Consider the following 18649-nt stretch of genomic DNA (forward strand, 5'->3'; position numbering starts at 1 on the left):
TCAAACTGTCTACTGTTTTAAAGGACAAACTCATATCTACACGGTCAAACATCATGCTTTACTTTTAATATCCCTTCAGCTTTCCTGGCTTGCCAGGGATTAGACTAAAGGTGTTTCATGTGTCACGGATTTTGTACACTGGCTAGGGGAAGTACTGGAGTTTTAAAGCACACAACCCCTGTATGACCAAGCTGTGTTTCTCTGACAGCAGCCTACAGAGGAGAAACAAGGTGCAGTGCCCAGCCAGGCCCCCACTAGCCCCGAGGAGGAGGAGGAGGAGGGGCTCCCACTGTTGCAGCCTCACGTGGCTCCCTTCAGACCGAGTGAGCCCCGCCCGAGTCCAAGACATTTCAAAAAGCCTCCTGCAAAGCCATCTGAAATCTGAAGAGACGGCACTTGAAGCAGGAGAGACCATTACCAGCTGCTGGATCACAAGAGTCAGTAGCATTTACACTGCACTGAAGGAAGATCTGCTGGTGTTCAGCCAAATTCCATGCTGAAAATGAAGTATTTGTTCATGCCAAAAGCACAGCTAACTGGTCAGTGATCCAGAATCCTTTCTCCTCATATCCCAAATGCAGTGCAGTATTTCCAAGTGCCAAGAAAAGTGAATGATCCTCATGCAATACTTATATTTTTTTTCCAGATGAAGTTTTATTGCATCTGAAGGTATGTTAAAATACATTCATTAAAAAGAAAAGGCTAGAAAATCTTCTGTTATCAATATAATACAAAGTGGCCATCACTTATAGCCATACACCAACATGGCTTTCTGCAGTCTGGAACTGGAGTTTACAATTGCCAGAGAAATTCTAATTATATTAAGAAAAATATTCCTTCTCACTATGCAGTCACTAAAAAAGCTAAAGCTTCACTGATGGCAATGACAAGGGAGTGACCATAAACTTGCCAAATCACTCCCAGGAACTGGATCTTTTTATTTCACTGGTAAGGAACAGGGAGCATCAATGGAAACTACTCAGAGAGCATATCAGAGATTGTTTTGAAAACCTCCCAAATATATAAAATCTTAATGAGTTTCTCTAGTTTAATAGTCTGGAATTTTGTAGAGTTTTTAAAATCCAATAAAGGCTGAAGAAATCCTGCATGGCACAACTTGGCAATTTTCTCTGTGTAGCAAATTGCTATTACCTGTGCCATTTTAAATTAATGGCACAGTTCAGAACTTAAAACAAAAGAGCAAACAATATTGGCTCAGTTACTTATAAACAGAAGTTGAAAACAAAGGAAAAACAGCCTGCCTAAGTTGTTTCTGAAGCTGAAGTTTGAACTGTAACACTAGAAGTTGTAAGAAAGGATTATGTAAAACTCCGTCCAAGCCACTGTTAAGATCAATTTCTAAAGCTTTTTACTTATCCTATATTACTTACAATATAGTTACATATCTTAAAAAAAACAACAAAAAACCCTCAAACAAACCTTCAACACAATCTGTCACATGCACTTTAAGGAGATTATATTTTGGGCTAATTACAAAACTGAAAATACTAGAATGCAGCTGTAGAAGCAGAAGTACCATAAGATAACTGATACCACCACAAAGAATGACTATCTCTTCACTCATGCCTGACAAAAAAAGTCATCTGTTATTCTTACTTGCTTTACACAACCACACCAAGAACTCCATTTATTAATCCAAGTAAACAGTTACTAGTTCTTGTAACCCTGCAATTGGACTGCCTTTTCCAGCATTGTCTTGTTAAAAGAAGTGACATTTATACCAATTTTCACAGCATGTTTTGACACTGTTGTTCCACTTCCTTGACCACTTCAAAATGAACCCACAGATATATTTCAAACCTAGGGTTATGTCAAATGCATTTCTCTAGGATTTATCTAGAAGTCAGTAATTTCAACCTATGTTTGTTAGACCAAACACTGTTTTAGTAGCTCATGTCACTACTGGTGACTACCCAAAACTGCAGGTTATTTGGGAATTTAAAATAAATAAATACTTTTACAGAGGCACCACAGTTTGACAGCCTTCTTCAACAGTACATTATTTCAGGAGTATTTGAGACCCAGAAGTGTCAGAGTGTGCTTGAGTGCTGTTTCCTCTACAAATCTTGCATTTACATGGTCTTGTTTTTCATATGGATGCACACCTAGAAAAACATGGTGAGGAAGTATTTACAAAATCATACATGTTCCTGTACACTTATCGTTCTGCTGTCTATTAAACATCTTCATCTACAATACCAAAAGACAAGGGGTATTAGAAATGTGTTTTCATGCACCCAAAAATACCAACAGTTTTCAGTGGTGCTATTTGGATGTTCATCTGTGGCAAAAACTATCCTATTAGTGGGATGTAAGTAAATTATAACCCACACAGAGGGAAGCCTCTCTGGAGGCTGGACTTCCAAACTGAAAATCCAAACTGAGCTTGAAGCAGAGTGGCTGTGTTAGTGCTAGTCCATGAACTGGCCCAGGGCACATGCTCACATACTACTACATGGTTTAACTCTTTTTCCTCCCCAAATAGGATGATAACCATACATGGAGGCTCTTGGCCCCTGACACTTTCCATCAGCAGAAAGACAACCAAGCCTATGTGTTCAACAACACTGGAGTTTTAATAACTCAGTATGTCAGTATAGGCAGGATACATCTGAGTGAGCATCAAAAGGTAACAATCACTGGTCTTCCAAAGGACAGAATTAACACTACCTTGATTCTCTATCTCTGCCAGCATATTAGTCAGGTAGTTCAGTGGCAAAAACTCCACGGGGACGGAGCGTGTCTCAGGGATAGGTCTGCTGCACTGTAAGGGGGAACATTCCGTGTTACTTCACAAAGTTGCACAGTTGCACTAAGGTTTCAATGTTTCTTTAGTGTGTTACAGTCCACAGAAAGCTCAGGAATCTCAACACTGTCAAAGCCTAAGATTTTAAAACATAGCCTCTGTGCTCTTACCTGCCTGTTTCCCAGCTTCTCGAGCAAAAGTTTCACATATTTCCGTGCTATTAAATTTGCATTTATCGGATGATTCCAGTACTGGCGAACCTTTTGACCAAGAGCCTAGTAAGCAAAAAAACAAATCCCAAAACCTGAGAACATAAACATGGGACAGTGGAAACTTAGAAAGAGGAAAAAGGAGGAAAAGCTGACACAAAACCCAGGCTGTAATGCAGATGTGCTTTGCTTTCAGATCCCAATGACAGAGGCTAAAAGGTCATCATGTTTAGCCATGGAGCCTTCCTTTCATAGCCAGTAACTAAGAGATCACCGTGTGCTCTCAAAATGTGGGAAATCAAAACCTCATCACTCAGTCCTCACCTCAGTCTGTCTGTCCAAGTGCCACCGTCCCACTTGACACGTGTACTTAAGTACTAATTGAACCTTTATCCTTTACTGTGACTGATTTGAATCTATTCTTCCCCCACAGAGTAAAGTAGATGCCCCATTCCTCAAACCTCCTTCAGCACAGGTCTTCTCAGGCTCATCCTAAGGAACTTTAGACAAACAGAACTCTGGGAAGGAAAGATACTGGGAATGTAAGTTTGGATTCCATTATTCAGGTCATGATCCTGGAAACTGACAACATTGACTCACATTCCCAGAGCCAAAAGAGATTCAAAACCAGGTTTCCCAAAGCTTCCAATCCCAGCCAATAAGCAAAAGAATAGGAACACACTGTGAAATTAGCTCCACCTTCTACTGTTTTCCCTGTGTAGGTCTTCCCTTGCCCCTCCCCTTCAGCTGTACTGCAATGCAAACAGCTGTTCATTTTAGTAAATGCTGTACAGTTTAATGGTGCTTAAATCCTCGCTTCTGATTAAACTGAAGTCATCCACTGCATGTAACCTGCTCAAAATAGTCCAAGTCACCCCAAAATGACCTTTCTGGCAAATGGACTATTCCCAGCATTTTTTCCCAAAGCTGTAAATAGATACAATAAAGCACTGAGCACTGTGCATAGCTAGCAGTAGTTGTTCCCTAAATCTCTCCCAGCTCAGCCCTTCACGTCAGAGCGTGGTTGGAATGGAGTTCCCCATGCACCAGGTCCAGGGCTGGCAACTCAGGGGCCCCATGCTGACCCCAGCTCACCAGCCCTGGCCCAAAACAGAGGACAAAGAACATCCTGTGGAGTTCTCCTCCTCTACCCCTTCTCAAAACTGCTGCCAAATAAAGAAGCCTTTGTTGGAGGAAAATCCAAGCAGCACTTCTGGCCATTTGAACTATAAGTGACAGAACAGAATGAGCAAACAATGGGCAACTCATATGGAAAAAAGCCTGTTCTGCAGTGAGGCATTCCCTGAGGGGGATCCCTGGTGTTCCTCTGCTTCCTGACATTTTGTGCTTCCCCTGCAGTCCTGTGATGTGCAATAAGAGCAAAAGGGGAGAAGTAGAAATGCATCTCCCATTCTGCTGGAACAATTTATGGAGGACCAGTAACCAGCTCTTGTGGCTGCACAAGTCGCCTTGTCAGTGGGTAAGACTGTGAGGTTTAACTGAGAGGAGATCTTGTAATTCATCCCTGCCACAAAGCTGTGGTACAATACAACTTTACAGCTTTTATTCTATCAGCTTTTGAATGTATTTTTTTAAGTGTATAGAACCAATCAGAGGTCACAAGTGAGAAAGACTCCATGGATGCTAAAAAGCACACACAAAACCCCCATAGACCCCCTCATTGCCTTATGCAAATGAGTACTCAGCAGAACAGTGTCAGTCTTGTTAACTTCTGTAGGATACTGAAGACTCTGCAAAACACTGTGGACAAATCTGTAATTTAAGTTATCGGGGTAACCTACAGTCCAGGAGCAGCAGATGGAGAAACTGTGGATGTTCAGGTTATATTTGAATCATGCTCTATTTGAATCACAGCCAAGTCTTTCATTGGTTTGACCCTATGCACAAGGAGGAATTTCCTATCAATTCCAAAATCCAAGAAATTAAATCTAAAGGCATTAGTTACCTCTGGAAGCCTCATCACAATACTAAACTTCAGCTTTTCATTCTGTTCAGTGTCATCCAGATCTATAAGCAAAATAGGAAAAAAGCAAATCAAACAAACAGTAATCACATAACAAACTTTCATAGAGTGAAGACATTCTCAATAGACATCACCTCCTTAGTGAAATGAAAATTTAAGTTTAAAGTAAATACTTATTTACATGTTTATCATGTGTACAAATATATTTCTGTATATTTGTCCATAACGTCACCATTTTATGTAACAATTTATACTGTAATTCAAATGCACTTTGACTAAGTGCAACTCTTCAAGTTTATAATATTTAATTTATCAAGTTCAGGCACAGATTGATACAGCATATGTTGTTGTCACTTTTCTTGGACACTGGAGAAATAGCACATCACTGGGCACAGCTGGCTAATGTTCAGCTACCACTGACCAGCACCTCCTGGGCAGCTTTGCAGCCACTCTGCCCCAGCCTGTGATGCTGTCTGGGGTTGTTGGACCCAAGGGCAGGACCCAGGCACTTGGTCTTGTTGAACCTCAAACAGTTGACATCAGCCCATCAATCCAGCCTGTTCATATCTGTCTGCAGAGCCCTCCTACCCTCCTGCCCAACTTGGTGTCATCTGCAAAATGGCTGAGGAAGCACTTGATCCCCTTGTCCAGATCATTGATAAAGATATTAAACAGGACTGGCCCCAATACTGAGTTCTGGAACCCCACTGGGGACCAGCCACCAGCTGGATGTAACCCCATTCCCTTCCACTCCCTTGGCCCAGCTGTCCAGCCAGTTTTATCCCCAGTGAACATTGCTCCCATCCAGGCCATGATCAGCCAGTTTCTCCAGGAGAATGCTGGACAAAAGTCCAGGCAGACAACACCCAGAGCCTTTTCCTCACCCACTGTGTGGATCACCTGGTCACAGAAGGAGCTCAGGCTGGTCAAGCAGGACCTGCCTTTCACAAACCCATGCTGGCTGGGTCTGATCCCCTGGTTGTCCTGCACATGCCACGTGATGGCACTCAAGATGATCTGCTCCATAAGCTTCCCCAGCCATGAGGTCAGCTTGACAGGCCTGTTCTTCTCTTTCCAAACATAAAGCAAAAGCTGAGGCCTGGATAGCAGACCAACTTCCTCACACACAGGTGTGCACTTTCACAGAGTCACAGAAATTCCCCAACAAATCCTATGATGATCTTTAGTATTTGCTTTTCTAGGAAGTCTCAAGTGGAAAAACTACAAACTCAGATTCTCTCCACACAGACATTTCTTTGTGTGCTGTGGTAAGGCCAATCACATAGCCTAAGCTCTAACTTTCTCCTTTCAGGTAGGTAACACCATCAGCTGCAGCCCTCACTGAAACAACACTCAAAGGAGAGTTGAGTGTCCTGGGAAATAAAACCTGTGTCCAAGGGGAATGGCTCAAAGGACAACAGTCCCAGTTAGCTGGCTGGTAACAAATGAAACACCATGTTCACTGTACCTTTCAGCAATTTCCTGACACAGGTTTCTGTCAATTGCAAGATGCCATTGTCAATATAGTGCAGGAGGGTGTGCAGAGGGAGACATCGAACACCAAGACCCAGGTGCAGAGTGTGAAAACCTATGAAAGAGACAAACTTGTTTGGTACAGTATATAGTTTTTTCTAATTCTCTATTTGAGACTGGAATTAGTCTAGCTAAAGCCATCACTTCCCTTGACTTCTGATTCTTTATAGTTGGTGAGGAAATAAATTTATCAAGTCAGATATAGTCTTATTTAGAAATCCTTTAAGTCCTCTCAAGTACAATCTTGTCAGAAAGAAGAAAGCTAAGGGAATTGAAAACAGTCATTAAAGTCATACAAATGTCTCCAAGCTGTTGCCTTATATCTGAATTGTTCTATTAATTTGTCTTTTATCTCGCTCTCTCCTCCTAATTAATCAAAATCTGAGGCCTCACCACCCTAAGGATGTCCTTGCCACACAGACACTCCCATGGGCAGCGTTAACACTTCAGCTTTCCTTTAACATCAGCCTGATGATGGTCTTGTTATCATGTAACATTACTGTGTGGCAGCATTTGTGCCCGCACAGACTGAGGGACAAACTCATACCAAAAGCAGTTTCTATGACTGAAGACAGATCAGGAAATAAAACCCAGAAAGATTCAAACAGAATTGGAAAGCATTAAGATATTAAGATGTCAAGATGTCTTTCCCTAATGAAAATAAGCAAGTGCTTTGAAAATGCTGTAAAGAATTATGAGGAGCTCTAGGAAATTAAAGTCTACTATCAAGACCAGCTTTTCCGTCAAGGCTGGAAGTAATCCCTTCAGGGAAAAACTGAAAATTATTAGCAGGGCAAGAGCATGAGAAAAAAACACTCTATCTGCTACAGGATAGGATTTTCCCTTGTGCCTCTTGACACTGAAGTCCAGTTGTCTAAATCTTAGTTTTAAGATAAGACTGCACCCACACATTCCACTGGAAACCTCTGTTTAGTTTTCTGTGTTTCTAGTAACTATTTAGTTTTGATTCATTTCACTTGTACAGGTTTATCAAGAGCCTTTCCCTCTATAACTGACTTGAATAGCTGTCAATACTGCCAAAGCTAACTTCACACATGTGCTGCAACCATTGCTGTCCTGGGAGGAATTTATAGCACTGCTCTCCTCACTCAAGATTAAAACAGCAAAACACAGAACTTACCAGGAGGTAAAGGCATACACATGCCATTTGCTGCTTCCAGAATCCGACTCATGATGTGGAACACGGCAAACTCTCCTGCACTTCCTCTCTCATCACTGAGTTAACAAAATAGCAACACATTAAGAACCCCAGGCGCCCGCTCTCTCCTGAGAAAGGGTCAATTTGCCATACTGGGAGTGCACTGAATGCCTGCCTTTGGGATGCAGGGCCATGGGATGCTGCCTTGATTACTGAGGTGTCTCAGCCAGCACCAGCTGCCCAGTGCTGCAGACACACAAAGTCTCTGTGGTGTCCCCATCTCCTCCCCCCACTGATGTACATTTACAAGGCTCTCAGCAGTACCTGGAATCAGCAGCAACAGGTAAAACAGTGCTGGTGTGAGTGACCTGGCTTTTACAGGTGTTTAACACCCACCACCTAGCTTAGGCCCACTCCAAACTTAGCAAGTTTGAACTCCAGCCATAACCCTGCCTGTGTGGTTAATATTCCCACTGGCCTAGAGAGGGCCAGCAGGATCCTTAGGAAGAATAAGTGACAGTAACATTGACACAGACAGCAGCATAAGCACTGACTGTTCAGAGGAGTACTACTGATGAAGACCAAAATCATTATGCCCGTATTTAAAAGGCAGGCTGAAAACTTTAACAAATCACTTGCTCACAAGCAGAAGATACAGGAATGAAGCTGGTATCTCCTCCAAACTTCTTTCATTATTCGATGCACCAGATTCAGCTAAAACGAAAAAGAGAAAACTGGATGTTTCCAGGAGCCTGTGTACAGCAGGCCCTTGGCCTTCATTCATTCCACACACCAGTTTATGTTAAAAACTTCTCATGGGACTCCTACTAAGTTTTCATTTTTTCCCTAGGGCTTTAAAATGTAAAATTAAAATTTGAATTGTAACAGAATTGCCCTATTCCAGCACTTTAAAGTGCTTCCAGCTTATCAAAGCATCATGCAAGACATACATCAACATAACACATTGTGCTTCTTGGAGATATCTGATCTTAAGCTCTTGCAGCAAATTTTCAAAGATCTGTTTGCCATGAAAGCAAAATCAGCATGTCCAAGTGGCTGAGCAGTTGGCAAGGAACAGTCCCAAGGGCTCAGCAAAAGTGGATAACATTGAAGACAGTGGAATGTTCAGTTTGCCAAGAAAAGTATGCAGGAAGAATCACAGATCTAGTCCTGGCAAGGAGGAAAAATGAGACAAACAAATGCCTCTCCTCATCTATTGTCCCCAGTGAAGTGAAACAATCCCTTGGCTCATGCTGTTGTTCTTTGTGCTCCCAAACTGACGTCCACCACACACAGTCAGCATATACAAAAGCCACAAGCCCTGTTCTCACTTGGGCCTTCTCAGCTTCTGCAGCTGAAAGAGAAACCACACAAGGAAGAGCTGAAATAACTTCCTCATCGTTGTCACGTGTAACCAGTTCCACATCTCAGTAACACAACTGAGACGCTTCCTCTGCGCCTTTTATCTCTGGCCCTCAAAGCACAGCAATCAATCAATCCCAGGAAACTCAGGAAACTAGTCTGACCCCTGTTCTGCAAAGAGGTGTCACAAGTTAGGAACCTTTTTCCTCCCTCCAGAGGGTCAGAATCCAGGAATGCTTTTTTCCCACTCTCTTTTCCCCTCTTTTCCCTCTCCATTGTCTGACTCATCACAGGCTCTGAGCAAAAGAGAAACAGGACACACAGGAGAGATCTGCATGCAAAGGAATTTTCATCTTCAGTAATATTCATCTGGAATATTCATCTTCAGTAATGCTCTGAGTGTTCCTCTTGTACCTTGTCCAGAAAGCTCTACAAGGTAGCACATTTCCCATCCACCACAACTTGAGCCAGGCTTGCACAGCTGCCTGATGCAAAATAACTAACTAATACTTGCCATCTCCACACTTTCTAGATGCAATGGAAAGGTCCAATTTAATCTTTCTATATAAGTATAACAAGTTTTCTAGGAAATGAGTAATTTCCAGTTTCCACAAAAGGGTCACGAGAACCACACCTGCTGCTGGAATGAATTTCACCTCTGGCCAGCACAGAGGGTGCAGCTAAGGCCTCTGCATCAGGAGCTGCAGCTGGATCTGAAGGATCAGTGTTGAAGTGAAGGTTCTTACAAGCTCCAAAATCACCAATTATTATTTGTGCAACACAAATGGTTTTCAGGAGTATGCTACTCCAGAATAAGTATTTTTTGCTTAACAACACAGCATACTGTAAAGCTTTCACAGGGCACAGAAAGCTTAATAACTTCTTAAGTCATAATCATCCAAGCTATCCCAATATACTTGCATCTTGAATACATGAATGTTTGTGACGTGACACCCTCACTAACAGCACAACTCGCTTTGGAGATCAACATCTACCCTTGGCATTGTAGAAAATACATACAGAAAGATAATCCAAGTCTCAATCTTTTTTTCAGAACATAACACATGAGACTAATGTGCATGAGAAAGGGAGCATTATCTGTCTGATGGAAGGAGCACAGGCAGCTTCCTGTCTGAAGTTAGCAGTGGGTGCCTGGGGTAGCCAAGTTAAGAGCTATATGCATAGCAGGGGAGGCCATTTTTCCCTGAATAATAGACACACAGTAAGAAGTTTTCTGGGGGACATACATGAAGCCGTTTCCCTTGGAGTGCTCTAAACTAACAAGAGAACACATGACCATCAGCAAGACAGCACATGCAGGAGGGCCTTGGCTGACAGTGCTATCACCTTGTCTTGAAACATCTACAGTTCCAGGCAATGGTGCCAAGGAAACTGAAGTTCCCCTAAAATAATTGGGAACCACAAGTGCTCAGCTCCCTTGGCTGTTTCTACAGGAAAGACTTCAAAGCCAAAGAAAGTCAAAGAAAAGAACCAGGAGCAAAGGAGAAAAGGAAATGAGGCATGGTCTTGCTGTCTTTCAGATCCCCTCCTGTGCAGTAGTATGACACAGTCCTCCTCCTCCTGAGGAAACTCAAATCCAAATGGTGTCTGCCTTCTGTTCCTCTGCAGCTGAGCCTACATCAGATGACAGCTGGCCACAGATGTCAGGGGAAAACATGCAGCTACTGCAGTGACTTGCAGAGAAATTTCAGCAGTTTATTCAGGTCTGCCTGTTTCCTGTGCCACAGGCTGCCTGCTCACCCTGCCTCTCCTTCCACTTGCTGTCAGGGCAGCAAATGTCACACTGCTTCTGTAAGTTATTTCTCCCCTTTCCTGCCTCACTGAAATGAAAAGAATGAGTGAAACAGATATGGAGTAAAGCTAAGGTAAAGTGATTGCAGAGGAGAGAGAGCCTTACAAGAACTTACAAGAACTTACAAGAACCACTGCAGGAAAGGTGGCACATGGACTGTGAACCAGGCATACTCCAGCTCTGCAGAGCTCCTCAGCAAACAAGGAATCCCCACTGAGGTGTGTCATTCACACTTCCCCACATTACTTCTCTGCATACAAGAACATACAGTTCTCTGACAGCAACCAGCCTTTGCCTGTTGTTTTATAAGAAACTCTCAGTCCTCCCAAGTTTTGGCTTCTCTGACTTCTGCAATCAATTTACACAGTGACTAAACACCACAGAGTCTGATCTCAGCCACTCCTGGGCTCCTGAATGCAATGCAAAATATTTTATGAAAGCAAACAGACAAACTTCAAGCCTCTTCCTGTTTCAATAGTTTCAATAGCTCTGCTACTCTCGGCTGATGCTACAGAGAGCTGTAAGAAGACTCAAACCAGTTCATTCCTCTGAAGAGCTCTGAAACATATAGGATATGGAAAGGTTTGACACATAAGAGTTTTTAATTAGGATTAATTAGGATGAGGGGAAACACAAGTTTAAAAATGAAATAATTTTTAAAGATTTCCAAACAGTGCCTAAGATGCACCAGCAGAAAGCAGAAGCAAGTTTTAGATTATAAGTGTTCTTTGTTTATAGCAACTTTTCTAAGAATAAGCCTGTCAATTAAGTTGAGAGAATCAGTCCTGAGAGTTTGCTTGTGGGGAGGGCTGAAATTTGTTTTGCAAGATTTAGTCTACAATAATTTAGCCTTGCAGATCAAGGTTGAATAGATGTTTTCACATTTTTTATCTTAGTTGTTACTGAAAGTGAACAAAAAGTTATTAGAAATTGAATAAAAGGAGAATAAATGTTTCACTTGGGCTTTTTTCAGCACCATTTTCAGGTACAAAGCTTTGGTTCATGTTGTACTGTTCCTATTTTAATGAACTACTAGTTTCAGTTTCTTTCCTACACATATACATAAAAGTCTGCCAATATACCAGTGAAACAGCTTGTGAAGTTGTCAAAGTGAGGCCTGAAACGTCAGGGAGGGCAGCAGGGCTGCAGGGGTTCAGAGATCACTGTGACATTGACAGAACAACTGACTCACACAGGACTTTGGAGGAGATGCAGGCATCACTAGCCTCAAGGAAGTTTCCCAAGGTTTTTATCCCTAGAAAACAGCACTGTGGGGAGTTTCTACTGAACACTGGCACAAAGAACAGGATATACAGTTGCCATGAAAGCTTTTGAGGACTCTGCGTTCTGCATTTAAAGGATGTGATCTTGAGACAGACAAAACCAAGTACATAACTTCTGTGCACAGCAGTTATGGTTTTTGCAGCTTTTTTAAGGTCTCTTAAGAGGAAGAAAGACAGAAAAATAAGAATTTGGAAAGCAAATTTTCACAGTAATTTACAAAGATTTCTTCATGCAAAACGGTCTTCTGTCACACAGCCCACCGAAGACACTATGTAGGACTGGTAGTGATTAACCCACATGTCAGATTGTAGTGACATCTTTTTTTGTTCATATTTGTAATGAAAGGTGGCACTTTCATAATTCAAGACCTGCAGCAATGTGTTCTACAGGAAACCAAATGGATCTAACAGCTTTAAACTTTCAGGATGAATTCTCATTTTATTTCTGATAGTAGAATATAGTTACACAAGCTGTAAATGGAACCATTTCTTCTGCATTCTGAGTGACTGGTACAGCCTTTAAAATAATATTTAAATAACATTAGTTTTCTTTATCCATTTATACAATATTAGGCTGAAAAATATGTTTAAATATCTTAAAAACAATTTCTTCCCAACAAATATATGCTATGTACAACTAGTACACACCCAAGGACCTACAATCCAACAAACACACGCTTGCTTACAATAGTGACTATGAAATCAAACTAACCAGGTTTGCAACGTAATCCAAAACTATTTGGTCAATCTTCTTTTTTCCAACATATTGCAGATGTCTCATAAGGTGATCCTTCAGCTGAGCAACCATCTAGAAAAAAAGCCAACAATTTGTTGTCATTGGGTATCTTCAAAGAAACACAAAAGCTGCAGCAGGTGCAGGGCCTGATCAACAGGCATTGGCTCAACAAAACGTTTCCCCATTGCAAAACTCCAGAGTGAGATCCCAAGCTACTGTACAATCTTGCTAAACTCATCAGCAGATGTGAATATTCAAAATGGTTACTTGGTGCAAATGCAGCAAAATGAATACTAAGTTGAACTTTCCATGATACTGAAAAGAAAAAGCTTACATTTCTCACACCTCTCTGTGCAAAGCCAAGGGAACTGGGTGAAAGAAGGATTTAAATATAACATTGAATTCTAAGAACATAAGTACTTATTATAAACAAATAAACCTGACAGATTTTATGATAGAGAAAACTAGCACAAGTAAAATTTGTGGTAGTTGCCAAGAACCTGAGAACCAGAGTGATTAAAAGCAATTTCAGGTTAAACATTAATTGTGAAGTCATTAAAGTTGGGTGTTTGTTAACAAACAGTCCATGCCACTCCCTACTCTCTCCTTTCTGAAATATTTGCTGACCTCATGTAGCTTCAGATTGCAACTCAAGTCCATGCTGGCTCTTTTCTGAGAATTACTAAGAAGCTCAGAGTGAAGCTGGAGCAAATAAAAATCTCTCTCTCAAGGAACTTATATGTAGAATAATCTCAGTGTGTCAAGAAAGTAATACAGGTATGAGGAAGGCATAGACAAAGTGACCTGCTTTTTGGATCTGTCTGAATAAATGGAGAGGAAGGAATGTAGAGAAGCTTCAGAGAATGAGAGGCAAAACTTAGAAAAGGGAGACTACTGCAAAGAAGGAAAATTTGCCTCAGATATGGACAGGACAGCGTTGATCTGCTCTTCACTGCTGAGACCTTCTAGTGCATGCTGAAGAGTTTGCTTATTTTAAAACTAAGAGAATAAGAGATAAGACAAGATATATATTAAGACAGAGGGAGGAAAGGTAGAGATTTGGGACAGGATTTATTGCCCAGAAGCATACAGATGATAGATCCTTCAGGGAGATCACTGGCAAAAACAGTGGAGAAGAAGAAGGGACCTCAGAATGGCCATAGCAGTCACAGAAGTGAGATAGAAGGAAAAAGAAACAGTAAAAAAGGTGTTAAGTTGAGGACCAAGAAGATCTTTGTTCATCAAATCGAGAGAATAGAGGGGGAGGAATTAACTTACATATGTTTGAAAGGCATAAAGTAGTCCAAAAGTAACTGACAGATTAAGATGGCCTCCCGGTTTCCAGCCAAAGTTATATTGGGAAAAAGAATTTTGACAAATCAACTTTCTATTGCTGTTTTTCCTCTATGCCTTACAATGACCTGCTAAGATAATATCATGAAAATGAACTCTAAAACTTAGGAAGTGCCATGTTTGCCCCATAGGTACCCTGAGTGAGCTTTCATTCAGCACTGGAACTTGAAAGGTCTCTCTTTACACATCTGTGGAGCCTGTGCGTCCTCTAGTGCACATTGACAAAAGCACATACCAGTCCCATGAGCAAATGCTGCTGATAATCCTCCTCTTCAAAGAGAGGGACCAGCCTCGCCTCTGAAACAAGCAGAGCAACAATCATTCAAGCACATGGCACTACAGAAATAGCACAAGAATTCAATCAGCTTCAAAAGTACTTAGGAGCAGACAAGCAAAAGAAGCTGTGGTTTGACCTATGCAGCTACAGAACTAAGACACTGAAGAACCATGGACTGAATAAGAGAACTGAAAAATGGAAAATAACCCTTTGTCTGCCATCCACTTCTTCTGCTCTTTGATATTTAAGTAAGAGTTATCACAGTGTGGTGACTCAAGAGAACAAGGAGCAGAGAGAACCTTCTGGTAACACCAGTGCTAATGTGTTACTTAGAACCTGTCATTTAAAAACAAACAAACTCTAGCAGCTGCATGGGTTTTCCAAGAAAATGGCTAAACAGAAGGTAAATAGTTCAGGGAATCATCTCCCACTGATTCTCTCCCATGGTCTGGCTGCTTCTGTTACTCAGATTTGCAGACCACTATGAAAAGAACACAACAACTCTAACTAAATGGAAGGAGATTACAGTGTCTACTGAAATTAATAACCTGTATTTCCTAATCAGTGCTTCCTGTCTACTAAAACGAAGGAAGAAAACCAATCTTCTATTTCATGATATAGATAAAACCAACTCAAGATTTTTGGAACCAAGTGCTGAACTCTTTCAAAATTTTCACCTATTTTTGCTCACCTCCAAATATATTTACACCACCACTTAGCAACACAAAGACCTGTGCTGCTTGATTTTAAAGGACTCAAGGACAAATCTACAGGGAAACACTACATAGATGCTTGTTATTGAATGGCAGCTATTTAGAAATTATCTAGTCACAGTTAAACATCTGACTTCTTTATCAACAAGCACCTTTGAAAACATAAAGCTGAGGTTTACAAAGTTTAGACAAAGTCTCTCAAATCAGAGCCCATTGCAATAACTAGGAGTGACACAGATGACTGCTTCTAGGGGCTGGAAATGAGTACACTGAAAATTCTTGGTAATAAAAGGACAGAGCAGCACTTACATGAGCATCATGTCACAGCACACACTGGCAGAGCACGTAGAAGGCACTGATGTGTGAACAGCAGGAACATAATACACCACTAAATTCAGTTTTACTTATTTGTAACAGAGGAACTGAGCATCAAAAAATCTCAAGTGTTTCTGGCCTAAGGTAATTCATTAAACCTGCTCGCTCTACACCATGTTTTTTCACCAGCCCTAATCTCTTGCACGAGTTCTGATGTTGCAAAGGCAGCTACAAGTGGACAAGACTCAACAGTAACATGGTGTCATTGATACTCTGCTCCACAAGAAAAATCCTGAAGAAGATATCCTTTAGCAGACCAAATTTTACTGCTTATGTTGTTAGATCCCATATGAATTAGGGACTTCATTTTCAAACATTTCCTAGTCAGTACATGAAAGTTTTATTCTCATCTTAAATCCTCAAACTCTTCTGTGCTGAAAACACACATAGCAAACAACAACTGGATGGAAATATTCTAATAAACCTAAGTCTTACAGCTAAGGCCTATATCAAGAAAGGACTTACCGGAGTCCCAAGTGTCCAGATGAGAAAGCACCCTAGGGTTTGAAACCAAAATCAGTGTGTTTCATATGCAATACTCTAAAGGCTTTCATAACATCACTAAAAACTCAAATGAGCCTTTGATCTTTCAAAGATGGCTAAAGACATCTGAGAACAGTACATGTGACTAAATGCAGTAAAAATACTAGATAGCATTTAAAAAATTCTGTCTAGGTTGCATGAGAATAATTTCACATCTATCATAAATTCCCTAGCTCTAGAGGCCTATATTTCAGATCATGCTGTAGTAATTACAAGGATTCCAATAACTGATTTTCATCAGGATAATCTTCCTTAAAGATATCTAATCAGATACCTAATCAACTAATTAAATGGCACATTAATTCCTCCAACATACTTGTGCAAAATAAGAAGGGGTAAATATAATATAAACCAGTACGTACTTTTTGGCATTTTCAAAAATATTCCTCAAATATGCTGTGGTTCTTCTCTCCTCTCTCTGGTTTGTAAACAAAGAAAAATCCCAAAATGAACAAAACAGAAGACCAAATAAAATACTCCCTGACAGAATGAAGATAAGAAATTAATTTGGCTTTCTCTTTGAATGGAAATAAGACACAGTGGGGCCTCACACCATCTTCCAAGTGCCCATGCTCTCACACACTCACACACACATGTAAACCTTGTGACAATACAGAGTAAGCTCTGCTTTTCTTTAATTTCTGGCATTTTTTAAGAGAACAAAACTTACAGGAAATCACCTTAGGTGAAATGACTGCAAGTCTTTGCACTTATGATAATCAGATTCTCATTTATTTATCTTCAAAATAAAAAAGCCAACTCGTCCATGCTTGACTTTAAAACACCCATTTCAGAGGCAGCTCTGGAGAGTTCCAGTGTCTCAGCTCCAGTGCCACTCACTCACCTCTTCTGAAAGGTTACGCCATTCCCTCCTGAGCACATTACTGTGGTACTGCAAGTGTGGCTCTGCATACTTCACACTCTCCAAGTTTGCATTGAGTTTCTCCCAGAAGCCTTTGGAGTTTTGGAACTGCAAAGTTTTGCAGAGAAAGCATGAATACAGGCTGCCCTCTTAAAGAAATACCTTATCACCGTCCCACTAAGTGACTGCAAAGACATGTGATTAGTGTAAAAACAATCTAAGTGAAAAAAGTTAAACCAAAGCACCAAAACTAATTTCTCTTGATGGGATGGCAGTGGTAGCACTTACTTGACTTGGGGTCATGATTTGGTGCCTGGAATGGAACAAGTATTTCTGGGTCACAATTCATCTGACCTATTTACATGTTTGAGATGGGAAGAACTGCACCACAGACTACACTGGCCATATTGTCTAGACTTCCTCTGAGTGTAAAAAGATCCTTAGGCTACTAACTTAGATGTAAATGTTTGTTTGGTCAAATAAATCCCATTTGAGGTTTCTAGTAGCTCCAAATAGAGGAATACCACCATGGTCACAACAGCTGCAGAATGCCACTAGTTTCAAGCTGCATTAATACTTAGATTGCAAACATCCATTTACCAACCTCAAGTAACAGTGCTACATCCCAGAAAAGAAACAAAATCCAAAATTTTAGAAATTCTAAAGCATTTTACTCTAATGCTAAAATTAATCTAAACTCAGCTGTGAACAGACAGGAGGAACAAAATCTAAACAAAACCACACCAGTTTTTTTGAGTTAGTTCTTGGACTGGGTATAAAAATGTGAAGCTGCTGTTTATAACGGGGGGAAAGATGCAATGGGGGGCGTTGCTGAGGAAGAGATGAGATTAAGGCAATTCTTTTTGACAGTTTTAAAAAACAAGAGATGGTATGAGCTGTTCTTGCCCCTCTTAATATACAGTATTTCCCAACACAGACACTACAATAACAATATTTGAATAAAGGGAGCTTTGAGTTCACAATATAATGTTAGTTGCACTAACATACTGGATTTTGCTCTCTCCTCTCAACTATCCTACAATAACAACAACCTTAAAAGAAAACCTCAAAAGGAAAAAAACGCTTCCTACTATAAACTATAATTTGTAAAGGAAAATAAATTTCAAAGACTCAATCCTGCCAGCCACTTTCCTCTTGCTGCCAGTGCCTATTGTCACTTTATTATTGTAGCTGCAGCAGAGAAAATAAATCTTGGGTTTTGCTTCATATTAGTTATATTTAGCAGCTGCAAACTAGGATCACATTTGGCACCATATATTCACTCTGTTGGACCTAACTCGTGAGATCTACAACCTACTACTGCAGAATGTTGCCTAAATGTTACCAATATGAAGTCAGAGAAATATTAAATACAGCATAAGGGTATCATCTAGTGACCAATCCATGTAACAGCACTACCACTGCAGAACTGTGTTCAGGCCACACTGGACTTGGATATGTGGCAGGGGGAAGCAAGACAGCAATTTTCTTTCATATTTGAAATCTCTAACAGGAAGTGGTTTGCTTGAGTGTTGTCTGCTTTTAATCCCAAAAATATGCTTTGTATTAAATCTCATTAAAAAGCTGAAAGTTTAAAGTAAAGGATTTTTTCAATTAAATCTATTATTTCTTGAGGATCATCAGGGCAAGGACTAAAAAGAGAAGGCTTCTTCATCTTAG

The 18649-nt window shown here is 40.7% G+C and overlaps 2 protein-coding genes across 5 annotated transcripts in view; one reads left to right on the forward strand and one right to left on the reverse strand.

Annotated features, from left to right (window-relative positions):
* The window catches only part of CCDC146 (coiled-coil domain containing 146), an 85856-nt gene that overhangs the window by 65526 nt on the left and 1681 nt on the right, over positions 1-18649 (forward strand). Inside the window, exons 19-22 of one of the 3 annotated variants that reach the window (XR_008430874.1) lie at positions 209-669; positions 2507-2650; positions 3410-3518; positions 4336-4456. Coding sequence is in view for 2 of the 3 variants with exons in the window: in XM_053942369.1 (XP_053798344.1) it covers positions 209-385 (177 nt within the window). In the remaining variant the exon portion in view is untranslated. Of the gene's footprint in view, positions 1-208; positions 728-2506; positions 2651-3409; positions 3519-4335; positions 4457-18649 lie in introns of those variants that run through there. The other 2 variants (XM_053942370.1, XM_053942369.1) reach the window with 2 other exon arrangements.
* Positions 732-18649, reverse strand: part of GSAP (gamma-secretase activating protein) — a 45215-nt gene continuing 27297 nt past the window's right edge. For both annotated transcript variants that reach the window (XM_053942373.1, XM_053942372.1), the window contains 12 exons: positions 16952-17077; positions 16470-16525; positions 16030-16061; positions 14435-14496; positions 12823-12918; positions 8296-8366; positions 7635-7729; positions 6429-6548; positions 4943-5004; positions 2938-3042; positions 2692-2785; positions 732-2126 (listed from right to left, as the gene is read on the reverse strand). In XM_053942373.1, the coding sequence (XP_053798348.1) occupies positions 2026-2126; positions 2692-2785; positions 2938-3042; positions 4943-5004; positions 6429-6548; positions 7635-7729; positions 8296-8366; positions 12823-12918; positions 14435-14496; positions 16030-16061; positions 16470-16525; positions 16952-17077 (1020 nt within the window). In that variant the 3' untranslated portion in view covers positions 732-2025. The remainder of the gene's footprint in view (positions 2127-2691; positions 2786-2937; positions 3043-4942; positions 5005-6428; positions 6549-7634; positions 7730-8295; positions 8367-12822; positions 12919-14434; positions 14497-16029; positions 16062-16469; positions 16526-16951; positions 17078-18649) is intronic.

This window comes from Vidua chalybeata, chromosome 5, assembly GCF_026979565.1.
Source record: "Vidua chalybeata isolate OUT-0048 chromosome 5, bVidCha1 merged haplotype, whole genome shotgun sequence".
Classification (NCBI taxonomy): domain Eukaryota; kingdom Metazoa; phylum Chordata; class Aves; order Passeriformes; family Viduidae; genus Vidua; species Vidua chalybeata.